Source organism: Frieseomelitta varia, unplaced genomic scaffold (assembly GCF_011392965.1).
Source record: "Frieseomelitta varia isolate USP_RPSP 00005682 unplaced genomic scaffold, Fvar_1.2 scaffold_20, whole genome shotgun sequence".
NCBI lineage: Eukaryota > Metazoa > Arthropoda > Insecta > Hymenoptera > Apidae > Frieseomelitta > Frieseomelitta varia.
In genome coordinates, this window is record NW_025109750.1 from 67,519 (window position 1) to 89,768 (window position 22,250).

General features: G+C 34.6%; 1 protein-coding gene across 6 annotated transcripts in view; it reads left to right on the forward strand.

Moving 5' to 3' along the window:
• The window catches only part of LOC122526860 (glutamate receptor ionotropic, kainate 2-like), an 80,859-nt gene extending 63,584 nt beyond the window's left edge, over window positions 1–17,275 (forward strand). For 4 of the 6 annotated variants that reach the window (XM_043650457.1, XM_043650459.1, XM_043650461.1 and 1 more), the window contains 7 exons: window positions 8,131–8,388; window positions 11,964–12,161; window positions 12,579–12,804; window positions 12,882–13,046; window positions 14,283–14,383; window positions 16,106–16,402; window positions 17,110–17,275. In XM_043650457.1, coding sequence (XP_043506392.1) covers window positions 8,131–8,388; window positions 11,964–12,161; window positions 12,579–12,804; window positions 12,882–13,046; window positions 14,283–14,383; window positions 16,106–16,402; window positions 17,110–17,202 — 1,338 coding nt within the window. In that variant the 3' untranslated portion in view covers window positions 17,203–17,275. Of the gene's footprint in view, window positions 1–8,113; window positions 8,389–11,963; window positions 12,162–12,578; window positions 12,805–12,881; window positions 13,047–14,282; window positions 14,384–15,316; window positions 15,385–16,105; window positions 16,403–17,109 lie in introns of those variants that run through there. The other 2 variants (XM_043650462.1, XM_043650463.1) reach the window with 2 other exon arrangements.
• The last annotated feature ends 4,975 nt before the right edge of the window (window positions 17,276–22,250 follow it).

Here is a 22,250-nt window from a genome sequence, read left to right on the forward strand (position 1 = left end):
AGACCAGTTATAAAGAATCAATTTTGACACGTCGCTAAAGACCCCGTAGTCGATGCGACGCTAAACCCCCATTAAAAAAAAAAAAAAAAAGGAATCCAGATTTTTTTTTTTCTCTCTTTCCTTGAGATTCGCGTTATTGCGATTCGACTGTATATTTCTCGATTGAAGAACGAATAGTCGCAAAGAAATAATCGTTATTGCGAAGGAAAATACTAAAACGCAGCGGCGGCCATAACTTAGGTACGGGAACAAATAACAGGTAGATTCGCACGAACCTTTTATTACTTTACTAACCGCAGTACGACAACAGAAAGTTATGTCTACACAATCTGTGCACCTATTTATTGTACTTTTTTATCTTTTTCTCGTTATTGCGTTAGATTCTCTCGCCCTTGAAATATTCGTTTCCTTTTTATGAGAGCTGCTGCTTTCAACGACTTTGTTCCCCAATTTCCACGCTGTTTTTTTTTTTTACAATTAATTAATCATTAATGTACAGTTAATTGCGAATTGGTCGAACGAGAATGAAACGTCCTGTATAATCATACTTGTAATTCATACAACTGGAAAGAATCGCTTCGGCAGGATCGTGTCGAACTCCCAAGCGAATAAATATTCACGTGTTCATTCGGCGATTACTATTTCGCGGCGTGTGAGAAATTGGCGTGGCGAGCGAACGCCACGTGTCGCCATGTGCTAATTAGAGCGACTCGCAGGTGATGGCGCACGAATCATTCGATTAGTCGGAGATCCGACCGACCGAGAAATTCGATTTCCATACGGGCAAACGATTCTCTGGCATTTTTCTTTTTTTTTCTTTTTTTTTCTGTTAAGCCGATCGGTTGCGACGATATTTCTCTTGTGTGATCCAGGATCCACGTATTGGCGAGCAAAACGAAGTGTCGTATTCTTTTTTAGATTGGGATCCAGCGGCGCGATCGATTCGATCCGTAGCTCAATCCTCCATAGGCAAACTGAATCGTTTGTTTCAATGGCGAATTTTTCGAGGCAAATTTCACTTAAAAAGAACTGACTGCGTAATGTTGCAAAGACATTATTGAGTGATTCATAGATTCTTTTTTTACAATTTTTGATAGCTTGAAGCATGAACGATTCAGCTTTCCCACATTAATACGGTTTTTCTGATAGTTAATAGACTTTTGTAAATATATACGGTGAACATATATGATATATATATATTTTATATATGAGACTAAATGTCTATATGATAGAGACGTATAGTCTCTATATAACAGAGATTTGAAAATGCAAAACTATATAACATACTATTTATAATGTTTAATAAATGAAACAAATTTTTGCTCTATTCCTATTAAATACCTTGCAATATCTATATTTCTGTATTTCTATTCCTATATTGTTTCGAACTTGAACAATATAACCATACCAGTCGTGTTTCATTATAATGTTAATGAAATTTCAAAATGTTTCACGCACAGCATACATTACAAAATAATAATATATTATTTTAGTAGTATAAGATACTATTAAAATACGAAGTATATATTTATATTAAATATCTTATAATTTTATTTCAAGCTAGACCAATATAATCATAGTAGTCTCATTACGGCATCAATGAAATATCGAACACGAACAATACGTTCACAAGAGGTAAATAAAATGTTCCAGTACTTTCGCGAACAACCTACACTTTCCTTAATAAGAAAAATTACTGTTTCCTTTGCGATAAACAAAATAATAAAAAAATAGATTCAACATTCGACCGAAAGTTTGAGCACGTCGGAGATTCACGTTAGTAGTTGAGTGAACAAGCTCGATGTGCGTCTGGTGGAAGAACAATAACGACAGCAATAATGAGGACAGGCTGAACCAAAGGGGACAAACGAGCGTCGCGGGCTCTTAAATAAAATTTTCTAGACGATCGTGCCTCGTTCAGTTTCAGCCTCGTTTCACGTTCCACGTTCCGCCCTTTATTTGCCGGCTATCGATGGAAAACTCAATCGGCCGTTTCTCAATTCGGCCAAATTTACAGGACGATCGTGCCAGTTCCACTTCCAACTCCGCGACATTTCACCTCTTTTCTTTTCCCATTGTTTCTTTCGTTACATTCTTTCTCTCTCTCTCTCTCTCTCTTTCTCTCTTTTTACTTCGTCACAGAAATCACGAGGAAGCAAACAATGTGCAATTTATGTCGATTCGTTCGAGTTTCAAACAGACAAAGCATCATACCCTCTTTATTCTAGAGAATGAACTGTCTCGTTGCTCAAATTAATAGTTTTTTAAATTATAATGTGACCAGGTGTGCAAGGATTTTTGTATAATTCGTAAACTTCTTTTCAAGAAATTTTTGTCCACGTAAAACGACTAATAGTTTACTTATCAAACAATTGTCCCTGCAGTTCAGTTGGTAACATTAAACAATAAAATTAATCATTTCGTTCGATAATTCAAAATCATTTCTCTTAAGTACATTGTTCAAGATTGTTATAAATTATTAGTTAAAATGTTTAAGTAACGCTTAGAAATGTACAAAATATTACGGATGAGAATTTATTGTTTAATTGTTTCAAGTAAATTATTAGAAATATTAGATAATGTTTCAAACAATCAGAATAATCAGAAATATTATTTAAAAATTCACTTTAAAAATTTAATCGATGTGAACACGATGAAGGCTCAACTTATAATGACCTCTTTCGACTTCCGATAGTCTGTCAATACTTCCAAAAACACTTTCTCTATTACAGTAATCAATAATTTTGCAGTTTTCAGGGTTTTTGTTCCTTTTGAAGTATTTTGTTCTACTTCAACGTGAGTTTAATATAATTTTTACTTTATTATATTATATTTTTATTTTATTATATTATTTTATTATATTATATTATTTTATTATATTATTTTATTATATTATATTATTTTATTATATTATTTTATTATATTATATTTCTATTTAATTATATTATTTTATTATATTATTGCTGTTTTAGCGAAGCTTGTTTAGATTTCGAGGGCACGTTCTCTCGTCTCAAAACAAAGTGCAAATTTCTTTTCTTTTCTTACACTTGTTCTCCTTTTTTTTTTTTTCTTTTCTTTTGGAGGGGATGGTCTCGTTTCTCGCAAATAACACAGTGCTACACCACTGGTTTTTAAATTACGAATAAAATCGTTATGAGCATGGTTCTGTTGTTACTGTTGTTCTTGTTAATTAATATCGTGGCCGCGTTAATTGCCAGAAAATTCCCTACCTCCGAGTTACCCTCCGAAGTAAATACACAAAATGCTATTCTTTCCTCGCGTATTCTGTTGGTCACCGGAATAGCAGTTCTCATTTGCGCAAATTTTCTTGCATCGTGCAACAATTAGGGTGCATAGTTGTGCATAGTTACTTCGTACTGCAGAATGTACAGAACTTTTGTCTACAATGCCACATCAGAGTAGAGTGAACGTCTGTTCTATTAAACTATGTCATTTATTATAGAAGGTAATTTCAAAGGAACTGAAAAGTACGAAAATTACATAAATATTTAATTTTTACTTTAGAGTCTATTAAACTTTTAATTACGTTAAATTTCAAACTTTCTTGATCTATTGGTGAATCTAATGGTAAATTTTATCTTCTTGCAATCAATATCTGGTAATTCTGCATTCTTACGTCTTTTTGTATTGAATTCTTTGGAATGGTAAATCAAATTTTCACTGAATAGCTTTTCAGAGTTGATGCCGATGTAATTAGACAGTCTCTTTGATAGTTTCTTTAGATTTGAATATTTTTACACTATTATTCCAAAATTACGATCGATCGCTCGTCCGCTTATTCTTTGAGACAAAAACCATTCACGATGTGTCTCGTACCAAATATTCGATTAATTACACAATTCAAACATTCTTCATTCGCGCTGCAAACGACTCTTCGTTCTTCATTGGTTCTGCCGCAGATTCTGTCGTTTGACGTTCGAGAATCTCTCGAGTTCTCGAAACTCGAAACTTCCGTTGGAGTTCGGAGTGATGGCGAAAGGACGAAATATCGGAGAAAGCTGGCGAGCCTCGATTATGAACGTCTTTGTCCACCACTTGTTCTCAATTACCTCGAGCGAGAGAATTTCCAAATGTTTTCACGATTATTTTGATATGATTGAGAACAACTGCGTCTAAGGGTTTTCTCGTAGAGCGCGACGGTGACTCGTTTAAACTTTTCATCAATCGAATCGGTTCCTCTCGTTTCCAATCGAGAAACAAAGAGAGAGAAGAGTAGAATCTTGATAGTATCGAGGCGCAATCAGCGCCGAGCGAAGGAAGCCTCTGAAATTAGTGTAATGCGACCGCTTAATTGCAATCAGCGTCGCCGGCCCGGCCAGTCGCGGTGTCCTTTAATTATTCGATATCGTAATTGATCGTTCGACGGTGGGCGATTTCAGCGTCAAAGCGCTCAACCGCGATACTACAATCTGTTGTTGCCGCGGACAACGCGTTCCGCAGCTCCTTCAGCGATCTTCTTCGGAGGCTGGACGATTTAACGAAGAGAAGAAAATGGAAAAGTAGAACGAATGAGTTCGTTATCGGTTCGACATTTATCATTAATTCGATGATACCTTGGAACTTGTATCTGAATTAACTGGAAGATAAAAATGTTGTTTTATTAAAATCCTGCTTTTCTTCGATTTGTTATTTTTAATTTTGTGCTAAATATTTGTAATACTGTTGTGTCACACGATATTATATTATTATTATTATATTATATACGATGTTATATTATTGTTATATTATTATATTAATAATAATTGTATATATTATATAATATATATATAATATATGTTATATATATATTATATATTATATTATTATATTAATAATAATTGTATATATTATATTTATATAAATTTATAATATTTTGAACATATATAAATTTTATATATATAATATTTCTAATTTATATAAATTTATAATATTTTTAATATTAAATATTAAATAATATATTTTTAATATTAAATATTAAATAATATATTTTTAATATTTTTATTATTTTTAATATTAAATATTAAATAATATATTTTTAATATTTTTAATATTAAATATTAAATAATATATTTTTAATATTTTTAATATTTAATATTAAATGATATTATTATACTATATCATATACAACATGCTTAGATACTAATCCTAGGACCACGAAGAATATTTTTGAACAAAATAATTTCTCTTCAATTTCAATTTGGATTCAGAGAAAAATAAATGGGAGAACCGAAAACAGATAAAAATCTGTACTCGATTCGAAAATTCGATCAATAAAAGGAAAACTGCCAATACAAGGAAAACGAAGACTAATAAGAGCAGGGGAAGAGTAGTAAGATTCATTCTTTGGGACCGGACGATCTTTACCTGCTTTCTCATCGCAGCTCGATGAGAGGGAAGAGTACAGAGTCAACTGGCAGAGTGCTCGTTACAGTTTCTTACAATCTCACCAGCGAGATTAACTGATTTAAAATCGAACAGTTGCTGAAGGATCGAATCTCGAGCATCTCCTTCGATTCCTTCGCCGACGAAGGAAATCGAAAGAAGGAACGAGGGATTGGAAGTGGACTTGAAGTGGATAGAAATTGCGATTTCTCTCTCCCAACCCGTGTAGTTGTAGAATTGTTCTCCGGCGAGATGCAAATTTAAATTCGAAAACGAATTTTTCGCTTCTTTTTTCGCTTGTTAAAACATAAATTGAACAATTATCTCCGTGACGAATTTGATTTAAGAATACAGAGTACTCTCTGGTCATTGTGTTGGTGCCACTCGAAATTTTCAACGTTTTAAGGGCTTTTATAGACAAATTGAAGAGCTTGAATAGAATTTAATTACAAGTTTTATTAAAGTTTATGTATATATATTAATGATTCGTGTGATTTAATAATAATACATGAATTTTTAATCATACATGAAATTAATATATTAAATTAATTTAGTTCACAAGTATTTCAGTCGTACGTTAAATTAATAGAGTATAGTAATTTATAGCATGATTTTTATATCAACAATTTATATGAGTCTCTGAAAATGTATAAAGTAATGGTCATATAATATAAATTGGCATTATTATCATCACAAATTTATGAATTACATTGCGCAGAAACTTAATTATTTTTCAATTTCACGAAAGATAATATAAATTCATAACATTTTCACGAGTTAAAAGGAGATCATACATATAAATAATGGGCATTGAATTAAAACTCAGAATTTTTAACTTTTCAAAGCTTTGAATAGAATTTAATTACAAGCTTTGTTAACTATTAATAAACTTGTCGAAATTTTAATGTTCGAGGCTCAATCATAATCAAAAAAAAAGAAATCAGTACAGTTTTAAGATTTCGACGTTGAAAATTCATGAAAACTATGATGAAAAAAAGATTTTCAATATTTTCAAGGTTCAGTAAAATAGTGAAATAAAATCATACATTCCTCACGATATATTTGTCCTGTAATCGTGATAAACATTATCATTATTACAAATTTATCCAACAGTCGCGGGATTTCCCTTCGCCACGATTCTTTTCGCACCTGTTCCAACCGTCCACGCGGCCATCGTCATTTTTAATTAAAAGCCGCGGCCGGCTATCGAATTCAAAGACTCATAATGAAATTCTAGGATCCGTGGAAATCCTGGTTTCGTTGGCATTTCGTGCTGAGCTTTGTCGTCTGTTTCTAGAACGGTCGGTAATGTGCTCGAGATTAAACGCCAAGCGACAAACGCGCTTCAATTTCGGCCCAGCAAACGCGACACGTTTGCACATTCGGTCGATAATGAACTCTGCCTGTTCGGCGGAATTTACAGCCAGAACGTTATGAACGTTAGGCCTGCCGGGCTAACGCGGGTACAATTGAAATGAAAATCGATACCGACGTGGATTCCCCGTTCAATAACAGCGTGGTACAGCTTTTCCTTTATCAGAGATAGTAATCCACGGGGTTAATCGATGATATCTTTGTTATCGTCTGCTATCGAGGATAGCACCAACAAATCGAAAATTAATCGATAATCAAGAACGTTCTGAACGTGGCAGATAAATTAGCGTATTATGATAAGAGGGAGGATTTGCACTTACATGGACGAAGCTGAGGAAAACAGAAATCTCGGGCAGAGATTTATTTTTTATCGGTTCAAGATTGTGATTCAACTATAGAATTTTTTGACTGGATTTTTACGTAGATTTTTACACGTAAAATTTTTATCACATTTATATTTCTGAAGGCGCAGATCGGAAAACTAGGTATAACATTTGGCGCGTGAAACAATTTTTCAACTGAGACTAAATTTTTTTCAATTATACTTTCAAGAATATTCGCAGTCCAATTATAACAACTGACACTCTGCTTCGTATATTTTTTTCTTTTTTTATATTTTGCATTTTTTTGCAACGCATAAAAATCAATTTATGACATAGACTGAGGAATTTGTGTTTTTGTGGAAAATATAATTTAAAAAATACGTTGTAACTGTAATTCAGGAAATAATACGGATTCGTTGCTTTCCTCCTTTCTGAGATTTTTACCTGTTTCACTCTTTTCTTCTTTCATTGAAGTTTCCATTTCTTTATCAGTGTTTTGTAAAAATGTGAATTGGTGTAAAAATCTGCGAGCCAGTTACGAACTAGCCAAGCACAAGAGAATCGTATGAACTGATAAGAACAGTTCCGTGTTTAGTATCTCAGTGTCACAGTGCCTAAAATTTCCATCGAGTTTCCGCGAGAGCCGTGTGAAATCTAGCGAACATTTGATTCCACAAAATAATATTACATTACGAAATGTATAAAATTCCCGTATACGATTAAAATTGAAAAAAGAAAAAAAAAAAGAAATACTAGACGACCAAAATATTAAAGGAAAAGGCGTAACGAAAAATATATCTGCAAATTACAAGTCCACGAATAAATAAACAATTCTAGTTCTTTAAAAAAACATATTACTAAATATTAAATATTACTATATTGAAGATATTTCTATTATATATTTGGCTATATTTGTAAATTACAAAAATAAAAATGAATAAATAAGCAATTCTAGTTTCTTTTTTTTTTAACGTTTCTATTCAAAGGCGCAACGAATGCCGATAAAACTGATCGGATTCAACGCGAAACGATAGATATCGTTCGATTACAGGTACCGACCAGTCATCCAGCACGGCTATTCTCCTTTATGAACCCGCTGGCTATTCAAATCTGGCTCTACGTTTTGGCTGCGTACGTCCTCGTCTCGGTGATGATGTTCGTGGTTGCGAGGATCAGCCCGTACGAGTGGAACAATCCCCATCCCTGTCACGCAGGCTCCGAAATCGTTGAGAATCAATTTTCTCTGGCCAACAGTTTTTGGTTCACCATTGGCACACTGATGCAGCAGGGTAGCGATCTGAACCCCAAGGTATGCTATTTTACTCTTTCCTCGAGATTGACATTGTCTTTTATTATTTATTGTCTATTGACTCTTCAGAGATGGCGCTTAATGTTGACGATTTAGACTTTTTGATCATCTTTATCAGATTTGTCTTATTTATCAAGGGTCGATATCGCATTTGCAATTAAATAAAAATTATAAAATATTATTGAAGATGATAATGGAAAGATATTGACCAATTTCTCAGAATTTTCTTCTTCGTAACGATATTGAAAAATAAATTTTGGTAATGCAATTGCGACGAGTTATCGACCATTCTAACTGCCAAATTTGTAACACCAAATGTATAATAATTTAAACTGAACCGAAAGCTACAGAAAGCACTTGCACATCATCATTTATTATAGAGGTTACGTACATACTACTTAATTCGGGTTCGAGAATATTAAATTTCGCGTAATTTGATAGTACGTACCTTCATATTGCTACAAACATTTAATATGTGAAATATAGAGTGTGATATGACATGAAGTAAAATATATATAATATAAAATGAAATATAGAATAAAATAACAATCTTCATTAAATCATTAAAAACAGGGAGTACTTATTGGCAAATGTTTTTTATTATTACCGAAATCTATCCTGTAAAATATGAAGGGAAATTCCATTATTATATCTTCCATCTAGACTCTATGATTCTATAAAATTTCATGAAGTTTAATTATATTATATTTATTATATATTAATAATTATAAGTTATATTACATTTATAATATTATGACAAAGTATTGCCTGTAATTTCATCCTCATTTAAAATTTTTCAAACTCAATCAGAATTCAATTGCAATTATTACACTACAAAGATATTATATGAAAATTAAAATTATTGTATTCATAGTACAATAATTTTAATTTTCATGTGCGTTGAAAAAGGAAGGAACTAACCTATCTCCTCGCATAATTACCTTTTATCAATTATCAATGAGAGTGTCAGAAATTATTAACAATCATTGAAGAATAATTTTTCTTGCAGTTTAAAAGACAAACTGAATCTCTTCATTATAATAATCACCGGTTCGTAGCGTTATTGTAATTCCATGATAATTCTCTCCGCGATTTTAATAATTTTTCTAGTTATGCCGAAAATAAATCGCCATCGTTTCGTGAAAACGAGTGATAATTTATCGATGTGAAAAAAAATCGACGGTATCAATTTATCGTGCCTATAGAATTTCTCCGTGTCTGTTCGTTCGGCTCGTGTAACATTTTCGGTAAACGCGATCCGAAGTGAAATATAAATTGCACCGTCGAGAGATTCGATGACTTCATTTCGAAAGCATCGACAGCTATAATTGCCGAATTTTCGGTGCAAATAAATCAATTTAAATTAAACCGATTATCGAACTCCTCTCTGGCCATATATCTCTGGCAACGTCTCCTGCATCGGACACGGCATATTAAATGCAAATGGAAAAGTACGAAGGTGGCCGGCCAAACGGCGACAATATCATCAAACGGAGAATTTGTTTTATGTTGTTTCGTCCGTCTGTTGATAAATATCGATACCAATGACCAGAAAACGTGTCTCCTGGCGGCCTCGTCGTTTCGATCGATTTATTTCTCACTGAATGAAGTAGTTACGATTTTAGAAACAATACTATGCCATCTGGTTATTTAAACTATGGAGAACTATGTATCGTGAGTGATGAGGAGACCGTCAAGAATAAATGAATTTTGTTCTGAAAACAAAACAAAAAAATAGTGTGATTCTATAGATTCCAAGAAATAAAATATGTGAGAATTTTTCTCGGAAATTATGATAAATGGGATTAAATAAGAATATTAAATGAGGTGTGATTGTATCATTTTCATCAACTGATGGTTCTACTATTCGGAATACTATAATGCTATCCAAAAGAAACTTGATATCTTTTTACTTAATTTTTAATCTAATTTTGTAATTAATCTTAATATTTTATTTAATCTTTTGTTTAATCTATTTTACTTAGTTAATATTTCTTTTTATATTTCTTACTTAATATTTTATTTAATCTATTTTACTTAGTCTTTTATTTAAACCTCATTGGACATGTTATCATACTGTATGTAGGGAAGCTGTCGAAAGCTTTTTAAAAAAAATATAAAAAATATTTCACTTTGCTCAATGAAATCTTTATTATATGCATTATACAATCACTGTCAAGTTTAATTTTCTAGAGATCTTTTTTAATAATAAACTCTACTATAAATCATTGCGCGATCCTTAATAGGTTTTGGTTATTTTAAATATTATTTAGAAACATAGTTAATTATTTTATAACAGATACAATTAATTTTATTTTACGATAAATTTCATAAATATAAATTGTTGCCCGGTCCTTAGTACGTTCCGGGTTAAATATACTTATGGAGAAGAAATAATTAGTCGATTGACATTGACCTCTGCTTTCTGCTGCGACTCTTTCAATTTTAAAGACACGAGGATGCAAAACTTTGGAAGCACCTTCGAATAAGCAGGTACTTCGTCCTCTTACTCCATCTAACGGCACGATATTTTCTATCTCTGAGACGCGATGCAGAAAGGAAGACACACCAGAATCCTCGAGTTCCCAAACGATCTTCGAGCTGTCCGTTCGAGGAGAAGCTCGAAGAAGTCTCGTCGCATTGTTCGATTAGCGGCGACGTGGAACGATGGCGATCGGCTCGTTTCATTAAGCAGAGTGAATTAACCGGCTCTCGGAGACTTCGCTCGCAGACTTAGAGAAGCGAAATTGCGCCAAAGAGATAATAGAATCTCGACGCTCCGAAGCCACGGTGATTCGAGTTTATCGATGGAGTTGTGGCGTCCGAATGTTCACGTGGTTGTGTGCGTGTGTTGAAGGCGGCGTGTTATAAAATTTATGAAAGCACTGATAGAAAATGATAGAAGAAATTTCCTAGCGTTAGATACTTTAGGTTCCCTTTCGATAAATGAAAGAAATTGTTTTATTGTATATTAACGATATCTCAGTGACGTTCTACGAATTTTCTTTACGCATTTCATACGTTGTGATAAATTTCATAAAATTCCATAATCCGTTGATCTTCATTAAATATTCGTTTCAATTTGCGATCTGCGATTATTTTCGTGGTTGTTTAAATGGAAGAAATTTGAGAAATGATAGAACCTGTTTGCCATTTTTTTGATAATGAACCTCATTGTGCGGTGAACGTGTCATTAATGCGCAGTCTAATCTGAATAAAAATGATCATATAAGTTAACAATAGAAATCAAATCATATAGAACAGAATGATCAACATTATTATAATATTCGTTCATTTTTAAAGGAATATTAAATGGCACCTAATAAATTGGACACAGTAAAATCTGACGTGGGACTGAAAATAGTTTCCAACAGCATCGTGTGTATTGTGTGTTCTTTCAGCCGTGAATTTCCCTTTTCACTTTACAAAATATAATTATTGTCCGACATTAGGTGTTATGTTATTCCTGATTACAGAAACTCTCCCTCCTGTGCATAAACTTTTATTACTCTCAGCGATAAATTGAAAATCGATAGTAGTCCCAGGAGAGTGATAACGTTGATAAATTTAATCAGGCAACGAGCACGCGAATCGTGGGCGGTATATGGTGGTTCTTCACGTTGATCATCATATCCTCGTACACTGCCAACCTGGCGGCGTTCCTTACGGTGGAGAGGATGATAACGCCCATTGAAAATGCTGAGGATCTCGCCAGCCAAACGGACATCGCTTATGGTACCCTCGATAGTGGAAGTACCATGACATTCTTCAGGGTAATCTTCTTTGGCATTCAGTTTTCATTTAACCGCTAAAGAATCAGAAACTAACGTCTAGAATTAGAAAATGAAGTAACGATTTTCTGAAATTTAACATTAATCAAGACACTGAGCTAAAAGTGTTTAAAAACTTCTATGTTCACATATCGAGACAAAGCGACAAATCTGAAAATGTATGTGGAAATTGACATTTGCTACGGACATATATTTAGTAAACAAAATTATCACAAGCATAAAAGTGTTAAAAATGCTCCCTGAATATTCAGAGTTAATTGTTTATAATATTTTCGCGATCTCCATACGAAATATATACTTGTATCAAATATTTTATATAACACGTAAAACGATAATTCCTCGAAAAGTTCGAACGCTTTCGTGAGCAGCTGTACAAGTAACAACTCTGATAATTCAAAGGATTCGATGATCGAGACATACAAGAAGATGTGGCGGTTCATGGAGAACAAGAAGCCATCCGTGTTCGTGCCTACTTACGAGGAAGGAATCCAAAGGGTTCTTCAGGGTGATTACGCTTTCTTAATGGAGTCGACCATGTTGGATTACATCGTGCAGAGAGACTGCAATCTGACGCAAATTGGCGGGCTTCTGGATAGCAAAGGATACGGGATCGCTACTCCCATGGGTGAATTACATCTTCTTTACATGTCTATTGAATAGATATTCCGAGATCGTAACGCTTTTGCCGTAAATTTCTTGCAGGCTCTCCGTGGCGAGACAAAATTTCCTTAGCGATCCTTGAGCTTCAGGAGAAGGGTGAAATTCAGATGCTGTACGATAAATGGTGGAAGAGCCCTGGCGACACTTGCATGAGGACTGAGAAGGGCAAGGAGAGCAAGGCGAATTCCTTGGGAGTGGACAATATAGGTAATTTTCTTAAAGAAACTAATTATTAATTAATTTAGTTATAATAATAATTGTTATATAATAATATATAATAAATGTATAAACTATATATATATATACTATATATAATAATAATAATTTATTATTAATTAATTAATTAATTTTTATATATATAATTAAATATATTAATAATAATTTATTATTAATTTATTGATTAATTAATTAAATTGGATAGAAAGAACATTTGTGTAACTGGACTTTTATCATAGAAAATTATAATTATAATTAATCGTATTATGAAAATTTTATTGTAGAAAATTCAAAAGTGCAAAAAGCCCCCGAGAATGCACACAGTATGAAAAAAGAATATAGTGTAATGCTTTCTATAATATTTACTGCGTATAAGACAATTCTATTTCTTTTTATTATGTTCACAAAATTTGATCTTAGGACACTTTTTATTTCTGATACATTCAGCACTTACTGTAAATAATACAATTTTATAAACTTTTATAACATATGAATGCTCCACAGATTCTTTATCATATAAAGATATTATATTATTTATTATTATAAAGATATTATATTATTTTGAAGGGTTTGAAATGGAGATGATAGTGCGAGGATAATGTAGGAAGTGATGATGTGGGTAAGGTGAGGAAAGGTTGTAGCGTTTCGTCTCAGAGTCGCTGCCTAGACTCATCAGTGGGGCTGATGGCAGCGACTCCTTACCCCAGACGCTTGTTTTTCTAACTACTCGCTAGGCTGGACGGTCACCCATCCTAGCGGTGTTCCGCACTCTGTTTGCTTAACATCGAATATCGGTTGACTTCGACGCTAGGCGCACAGCCACTTGCGGCTTGTACGAGTGAGTGTTCGAAACTCGTACTCGAGGGACTCTAGGCCGCTACAATTTATTATTATAAAGATATTATATTATTTAATTTTTCGAGTTTTGAAATATTTTGTCCTGAAACTTTTGAACGAGGATTAGATTTCCGCGAGCACATGCTTCAGCAAGAATTATTTTCAGTTTTCACTCGAGACACCCTATATATTTTAACGGAACACGAACCATTTAATCTTCCCAACACGTTGTTTCTCTGTTTCGACTTTTCTGTCGCTACCATCTTCACTCGAATCGCGTCGAACCTCTTCGACCAGCGAGAAATTCGAGGAAACAGCGTCCTGTCCGCGACTAGGACCAAATGAATTTTTACATTTGCTGGAGGGTAAGCTTCTTGTGCTGTCTTTTAGGTGGAGTGTTCGTTGTACTGCTGTGCGGTCTGGCATTCGCCGTGTTGATCGCGATTTTCGAGTTCTGCTACAATACCAGAAGGAACATGCCGGCGGAACGGGTAAATAATTTTGTTTCTCATCATACTGCGAATATGTTGCAGATCTTGATCATTGAATCGAGATCATTCACGATTTTTAACGTCTCACTTGTGTATGTCTAATAAAATTAACACATCTGAAGGCAATTTCATCGCAAGTGTTATTAACATGGTACGCTATGCATTATTAAATTGTCTCCGTATATAAATGTTGGACTATCTACAGATAATATATAGAAATATATAAAATAATATTCAAAGTAACATTATAATACAAATTTAAATTCCGTTTTTTTAATTATACTGACAAGAATGTATTTACTTTACGCTAGAGTTACAGAAAATGAACGAATAATAACCTCGCCTTTCTACATATTGACACGATGATTATTATTTTTTGAAATGATCAAAATAAAATAAATTCTTTTTTTTTCATGCATTCTAACTACGAAAAGAAATTGGAAAGATTCTCTTAATATTATTCACTTTTTGTTATTGTATAATTTTATAAAATTTAGAGATCAAAGTACCTGTAACATTGCGACGAATCTCTATAATTTAAAACTATCACGTTTAAATTGCATTCAAACTTCCCCAACTTTATCGAGAACACACGCAAAATGTTAAAATTGGTGAACAGTCCCAATTCATTGATCAAGAGCTGTGGATCTCCGAAAGAAAACGACCAGAACACGGTGAATATCGACATTCCACGGACTTTCACTATTGTTTTTTTCAACCTCGCAAGCCAGATGATTTTTCGCCGCTCTGTCACCTTGTTGTTCTAACAAATAACGAAACAACGATTCATAGACAGAGAAAAGAGAGAAAAGAGAGAGACTTTTTTCCAGGCGACGATTCCGCGCGATGCATGACGCTTTAGGATTGCATGAATTTTTCTGAATTTTGTGTTCCATTCTGTGTGGGCCCGTCGTGGATTTTTCCGCGGAGCAGCATGAACTCATCCTTCACTGAAGCATGCCGGCCGACTGCGAACGCGCGAAGCTCAGTCGACAACCAAGGTCCGTCATTTTTTGCCGAATTTTTTCTTTTTGCCCCTTCCGATGTGAAAACTTCGTTATACACCGCTCAATTGGATTCCCCTTTTGTTCCGTTCTCTTTTCTTTTTTTTTTTTTTTTTTTTTTTTTTCAACGTCCGCTCGTAATTGCGCGTCCTTTTCCCCCCGCGTTTTTCTCCCCCTCCTTCTTTTTTTTTTTTTTCGCTCGTCTCGCGTTCGATAGACCAGTATCGAAAAACGAACGGCCCGCCCGTTCGCTTAAATTACCGATTCGCTACCGTTTCATTACCATACACCGCCGCTCAAAAGTCTCAAGGCAAGTGCTGCACCAATGCAAACGTTAAACATACGAGACACTGACATAGAACAACAGAACTACTGATTTCAGTACTAAACTATTCACAATTGTCGAAGCGTAAATCAATATCAATTTTTGACGAAAAAGAATCTCGTCTTTTAGCGTATCTGCAAAATCAAGAAACAAATTTGACAACTCCAACAACATCAGAAACGGAAGACTTGTCCAAAGACTTTTGAATCGAAGTGTACATCCGTCGTGGATGATTTTCCTTCGTTTTTTTTTTTTTTTTTAACTTTCGATGCCTGCTGTCGCGTATCGCGACGAGCAGAGGTGTCGAAATCGACGGTGCTCCCTCAAATGGTACCTGCATTCTTCATCCGCTCTCTTCTCTTTTTCCGCTTTCGCGCGAAATTCGAAACGCAGAGAGCTCCGATATCGACGCCAGCCTGCTCGGATTCTCTGCAAGGGATCTCGCAGTCCGTGCAGCAACAGCAACAGCAACAGACGCAGCAGCAGCAGCAGCAGCAGCAGCAACAACAACAACAAGCGAACCAGCAGCAGGAATCACTGTGCTCGGAAATGGCGCGGGAACTGTGCCGCGCGTTGCGCTGTCACGCGTCCTCGCGACGACGGCGCGCCTGCGAGAAATGCTCGACCCACGTGCTCGGCTATCCGCCGGACAACCCCACTGCCACCCCCTTGAACGGGATGAGATCGCAGGTAAATTTCTCGTAGCCGAGTTCCCTTCAACTGATTGCGAACCATAACGAGCGACCGAACAAAATAACTCGTCGCTTTCTTTTCCTTTTGAGCTCGTCAAGTGCGACATCACTGGATAGAATTGATGAAGAAGTAGTGAACTTATCATTCGTTTTGCCTGGCTTGCATTTAGTTGCATAAAGTATTTACATATGGAGAACACTATCATTTATTGACACTGTGGTCTCATTCAAGCGTTGTAATATCTACTGTCTCTGAACATTCGACCCTTCTAACGTACAATTACAAAACTAAGAAACCTAAGAATAATTGAATTTTTGAACTTTATTTATGCAAATCATACTACACTCAGACTGTTTGATTTGATGACTCTTTCTACGTCCAACAGTACATATTTATTCTAATTTACAATGGCAAAATAAGAAACTTAAGAATAATTGAATATTATTTACGTGTGTAATCATACTACATTCAGAATTGATTTGATTTTGTGATTAAGACTCTTCCTGTATCCAGCAGTACGTACTGATCAGTTTATGTATGTGTCCTAGCTGCATGTTTTTTTTAAATCGCGTATTAACACAGAGAAAGAAGAAAGAAGATCCAAATCAACACAATGACAATCCTTCTCCAACTGCGAGACAAATGAACCAAAGTTTGAACGAGGACGTTGTCCAACATCAACCTGTAATTTTCTCTCGTTGCAGAGAAGCAGCCTGGGTGTTCCCACAGTCGAACTGCCGCCACACGTTCACATGCATCATCACGCACCACCGCCACACGACTACGACGGGACTTAAACTCTGATCTTAAACGCTTTTCGCGAAAGATCACGAAACCTAGGGCCTAACGAACGAAGAGGATCGGACTAGATGAAAAACAAAAAAAAAAGAAAGAACAAAAGAAAACAAAGAAAGACGAGAAAATAAAAAGCGAGTGAGAGTAAACGACGGAGGACAAGCAAACTTCGTTAGAAGAGAGAGGATCGAAGCGAGACGACCGAGAAGAAAGTACAAAAACGCATCAAGTAGCATCGGACGGACAGATTCGACCAGTTCGTTCCCTTTTCCATTTCTTTCTTTTTTCTTTTTTTTTTCTCTCTCTCTCTCTCTCTTTCTGTTTTTAGAAGTCAAAGTAGAAGTCAATCCCGCCGCGAGTGTCTCACACACACGTCGAGAAATCACCGTTGCACGAACGTTGCACAATTTCTATCAAGGATCGTGCGTTCGTCCGTCGAACACGAGCGAGAGAAGGACATCTCGTGTTCCTCGCGAATCTGCCCTTCCTTTTTCCTTCTTTTTCTTTTTTTTTTTTTTTTTCTTCAACCGAGAACACGGACTCGTTTCACTTTCCACCGTAGAAACTCTGCACCGAGAGACGACTCGTTCGTGTACGTTGTTCGGAGGAATCGATCGATCGTGGAGATGGAAAATTGCTCGCGATGGAAAATCTATCGTTTTCGACGAGGTCCAGTATCGTTTCTCGATTCTCGTCTGGCCATCTTTTGGCCATTTCTCATCAGAATCGCGCAGAGATACTATTTATCACGGGAATTCGAGGAACACGTGTTTCGATGATCTACGTACGTCATTTCGAGAGACAGAGAGATCTTTCGAGCTCTTGTTTGTCCGAGTTGATTTCTCTGGATGAAATGGTACCGCGTAATTCTAATAAATTGAGATGTTAACCCTCAAATAGTGTCATTGAGTTATGAACTTTTCTAAAATCTAAGGTATCTAATTTTGTATTTTATTATGTTTGGTGATCATAATATTTTCCTCGGTTAATCGAACGAAGGGAGTTTTCTCAAGCAATGATCTTTCTCTATCACTGTGTTGTAATTCAAATAAATTGAGATATTAACTCTCAAGTAATGTTATTGGGTTACAAGTTGGTTTATAAACAGATTACTAAAATTTTAGGATCTTCGATACTGTTTTATATTTTACATTCTTTGTGATAAAAATTATTTATTATTAATTATTTAATTATTTAATATTATTATAATCGAACGAATTGAGAGAAAAATTCATTCTTCGCGACATTTCTCTATTATAGATTAATCGAATGGAGAAAGATTTTTCAAGAGGTTTACAGTGATATTTCTCGAAATTTCAATTAATAAATTGAGATACTAACTCTACTAAATAATATCAATTTTATTATACATTTCATATTCTTTGCAATAAAGGTCAACAACGAAATCGAATAAAATTAAAAATTCCAGAACTAAAACAATTTAACTCTAAAATACTTATAACCCCTAATGATACTAGCTAGGAGTTGATTGAACAAATTAGCACATTCAGCTGGTCATCTCAAATTCAATTTCTGATTTCGTTGGTTACCATATTAAGCAAGTTTTCAACATATTATTTGCTTCAGTGAGAGGGAAGCCAAGCAATGATCTTCATTTTACAAAGTACCAACCAACAGAGAGACTGCTTGATCAAATTTGTCCATTTCGAAACACGATCCTCGAGTATTACTTGCAGGTAGCGCGACCTGTAGGAAATCCTAGATCCCAGACTGTTCAAAAGGTTGTGAAAATGTTCGACTTTTAATTCCGCGTATGTAAACGAGGTTCGAGCAATCGATTTTTAGGCTGAGAACAACTTCCTGCCCGTACTTACTTGCATTCCGTATCGTGTGTTGGAGGGAAATTCCCGTTCGAATCCCCGGAGAATTGAATAAGAACACGTCGCTTTCCACGAGTTTTCTTCCCTTTTTCGACGAGGCGATACGACTTTCGTCTCACTTCGGCGTTTCCTGTACCTTTCTTCTTTTCTTTCTTTTTCTTTCCTTTTTTCTTCGTTCCACGCAACAGTTCACGATCACGCGATCGATCGTAGAAATCGGAACGGGCCAGTAAAGGCGGTGAAACCGTCGATCCGGGGCCGTTTCTTTTTTATCCTTTTGCGTCCACGTACGCGAACCGCACCGTAAATGATTCTTGCATACCTAAACAACCACACACACACACACACATGCACACACACACATAGAGACACACGTAAATACAGGCTCGTGTAAATACCGCGGCGGCACGCGCGAAAGTAGACGATTCCATTTGCGAGTATTTTAAGGTAAAACTTTGCGAGAAGAACAAGCGAGCTAATTATTTAGAGTTAAAGAAAAGAAGAAAAGAAGAAGAAAAATAAAACAAGTAGACGTTTGGTGTCATTTCACGTGTGTATATGCAAGATAGACGGCGAATAAACGTAAGGCATGACGATGGACGTGGATGGATCGTTTTCATTCCTTCAAATGATTTCATTCCTTTAAATTCACTGTCGGATTGTTTTTTTTTTTTTTTTGGAAGGACAAAGCTGTTTTCTTATTTCATTGCTTCAGTTTCGTTGAAGAAACTTGAACACACACGGTTTATAAAAAGAATTTAATTGCAATTCTTTCGTTTATCAACGATATACATCTCAGACGATTTTGTTTAAAAAGTTATAGAATTTTAATTTCCTGTAGAAACACCGTTGGTGGAAATCGTCGAGTAGTGGAAATCTTCAATAAATATACTATTAACTAACACATCATGATTCGTTAATATTACAGATATTACATTGTTCGAGATATTCTTCTTCTACAATGGTGTTATTGAATTAATTGTTTTATTTTTTGATATATTGAAGCATTTCTTCCAATTAGTAGAAATGTCAATTTTACATCTTTAATATATAGTTAATGTAGTAATTAATTGCGAATTAAATGGTAGCGAAATTTGTAATCACGAAAAAACTTCCAACTAGGAAAAGGTCATATGCACGTGCAATGTGTGTATATCTAAAATATACAAAATTAATGTAAATTTGGTGTAATTTGTTATTGGAATTTCCTTGTAACTTTAAATTACGTTACTATTTAACTGTGTATTAAACTAAATCATCTATCGATTAGAAAAATTATTGCAAGATATTAGAAAACAACTGATCCAATGACACCAGTTACAAGAGCAACAACATCTCATCATGGTGTTTATTAATAAAATAAATTCTTCTATACTTGTTCATTCGTCGCAAGAAAATGACAATAACACTAAATTGTAAGGTAAGTTTAAGAAACAACGTATGTTCATCAATGACAAACACTTTCCAATTGATCAATTTGACTTCTGAACTCGCTTCGCTTATTGATCTCTGATTTTTACGCAAGTAGCCTTCAAATCGCAAATGATAAAACGTGACGAGATCGAGGGGTCGAACGAAATTACGTAAAAGTAGATTGTTCAACGCGAAAAATTGTCGAGAGGGAGATTGAAACTTTATGTATAAAAAAAGGAGTGTGCAAATTTGAAACGTATCGTGTATCTTTTCTTTTCTTTTTTTTTTTTTTTTATATAACATCATTTATTAAGGGATAAAATAAATGACAAATAACATATCACTTATACGAAACTATAACATTTCTTAAACTGTTCATCATTCGTTATGATATAAAAGAAATCACATCACATACGACCCTCCACGTAACGCTTCGCACGCTCGTGTCAGCTCGATTTGCGCGCAATTTCATCGTAAGCGATCCTCCTTCCTTTCTCCCCCCTATCGTTCGAAAACTTCGAAATCCTTTCACACTACGAATAATAATAATAATAATGATAATAATATAATAATAATATAATAATAATGATAATAATAGTAGTAATAATAATAGCGGTAATAATTAAAATACACGATCGACATCGACTCGATCGACTAAAATGGACGAAATGGACAACGAAGAAAGAAACGACCACAACGTAATTTTTGTTAATGAATTCCATGTACAGAATTCAAACAACAGCGTCTCACGCCGCGGCCCATGATTAGATTAGGCTTCGACCGCGTCGCTTAATCGAATCAACGTGACCGTGATGTTACAGGCGGAGTCGCGCGTAAATGGAATTCCTTGGAGCTTTTCGTTTAATCCTTTATTTCAATCCTTTAACAATGATATAACTTTTGGATCGTCTCGCGAAGAGGCAAAATACTTACTACAACTGTAAAAAGTTCGAACCGAATTTGCAATATATAATATATAAAATATACAATGATATAATAATTATAATTAATCGATCAACAGGTTAACTAACACCCATCAGTTGATTATTAAGTGTTAGTTAAAATCGATCGATTGCAATTTTATCGTACACGACGGCTCGATTCCGATGATCCACGTGTCCGGAAAACGGAAAACGGAATTACCATTGTTGAAGGATCGAACGAACAAAAATGACTGAAGTAGGTAAAAAAAAAAAATATACATATATATATATATATATATATATATATATATATATATATATCGGGTTATAAACGTATAAAAATCAAAGGGATTTGCGATCGCTGCAGATCGAACAGATTCGAGCTCACACCAGCGTGTCTTACTTCTCTCTCTCACACACACACTCTCTTTCTCTCTCACTCTCTCTCTCTCTCTGATACAGTATAATAATAATAATATAACCGACTTAATCCATTTTGGAAGGGCCTAGTCAAATCACAATTATCACGATCATACTTGACAAGGTGGCTTGTAAATGTTTTCCATTTTTTCCCTTTTTTATCTTTTTCATCATTTTTCTTTTTTTCTTTCTCGCATTTTTTTTTTTTTTTTTTTTTTTTTTTTTTTTTCCCCTTTTTTTTATTGTATTGTGTGCTCGTTTTTCTTTTTTCTTTTTCTTCTTCTTCTTCTTTCGTGACTTTTTCGGAGGTGGCTCGAGCTCGATGAACGATTTTTTTTCTTCTTCGATGATGCACACTCGTACTGTATATTAATTATATAGTGTGTTTGTGTACGTATCTGTGCGAGCCTGTCCATCGTCGAAGTTGCAAAAAAAAAAAAAAAAAAAAAAAAA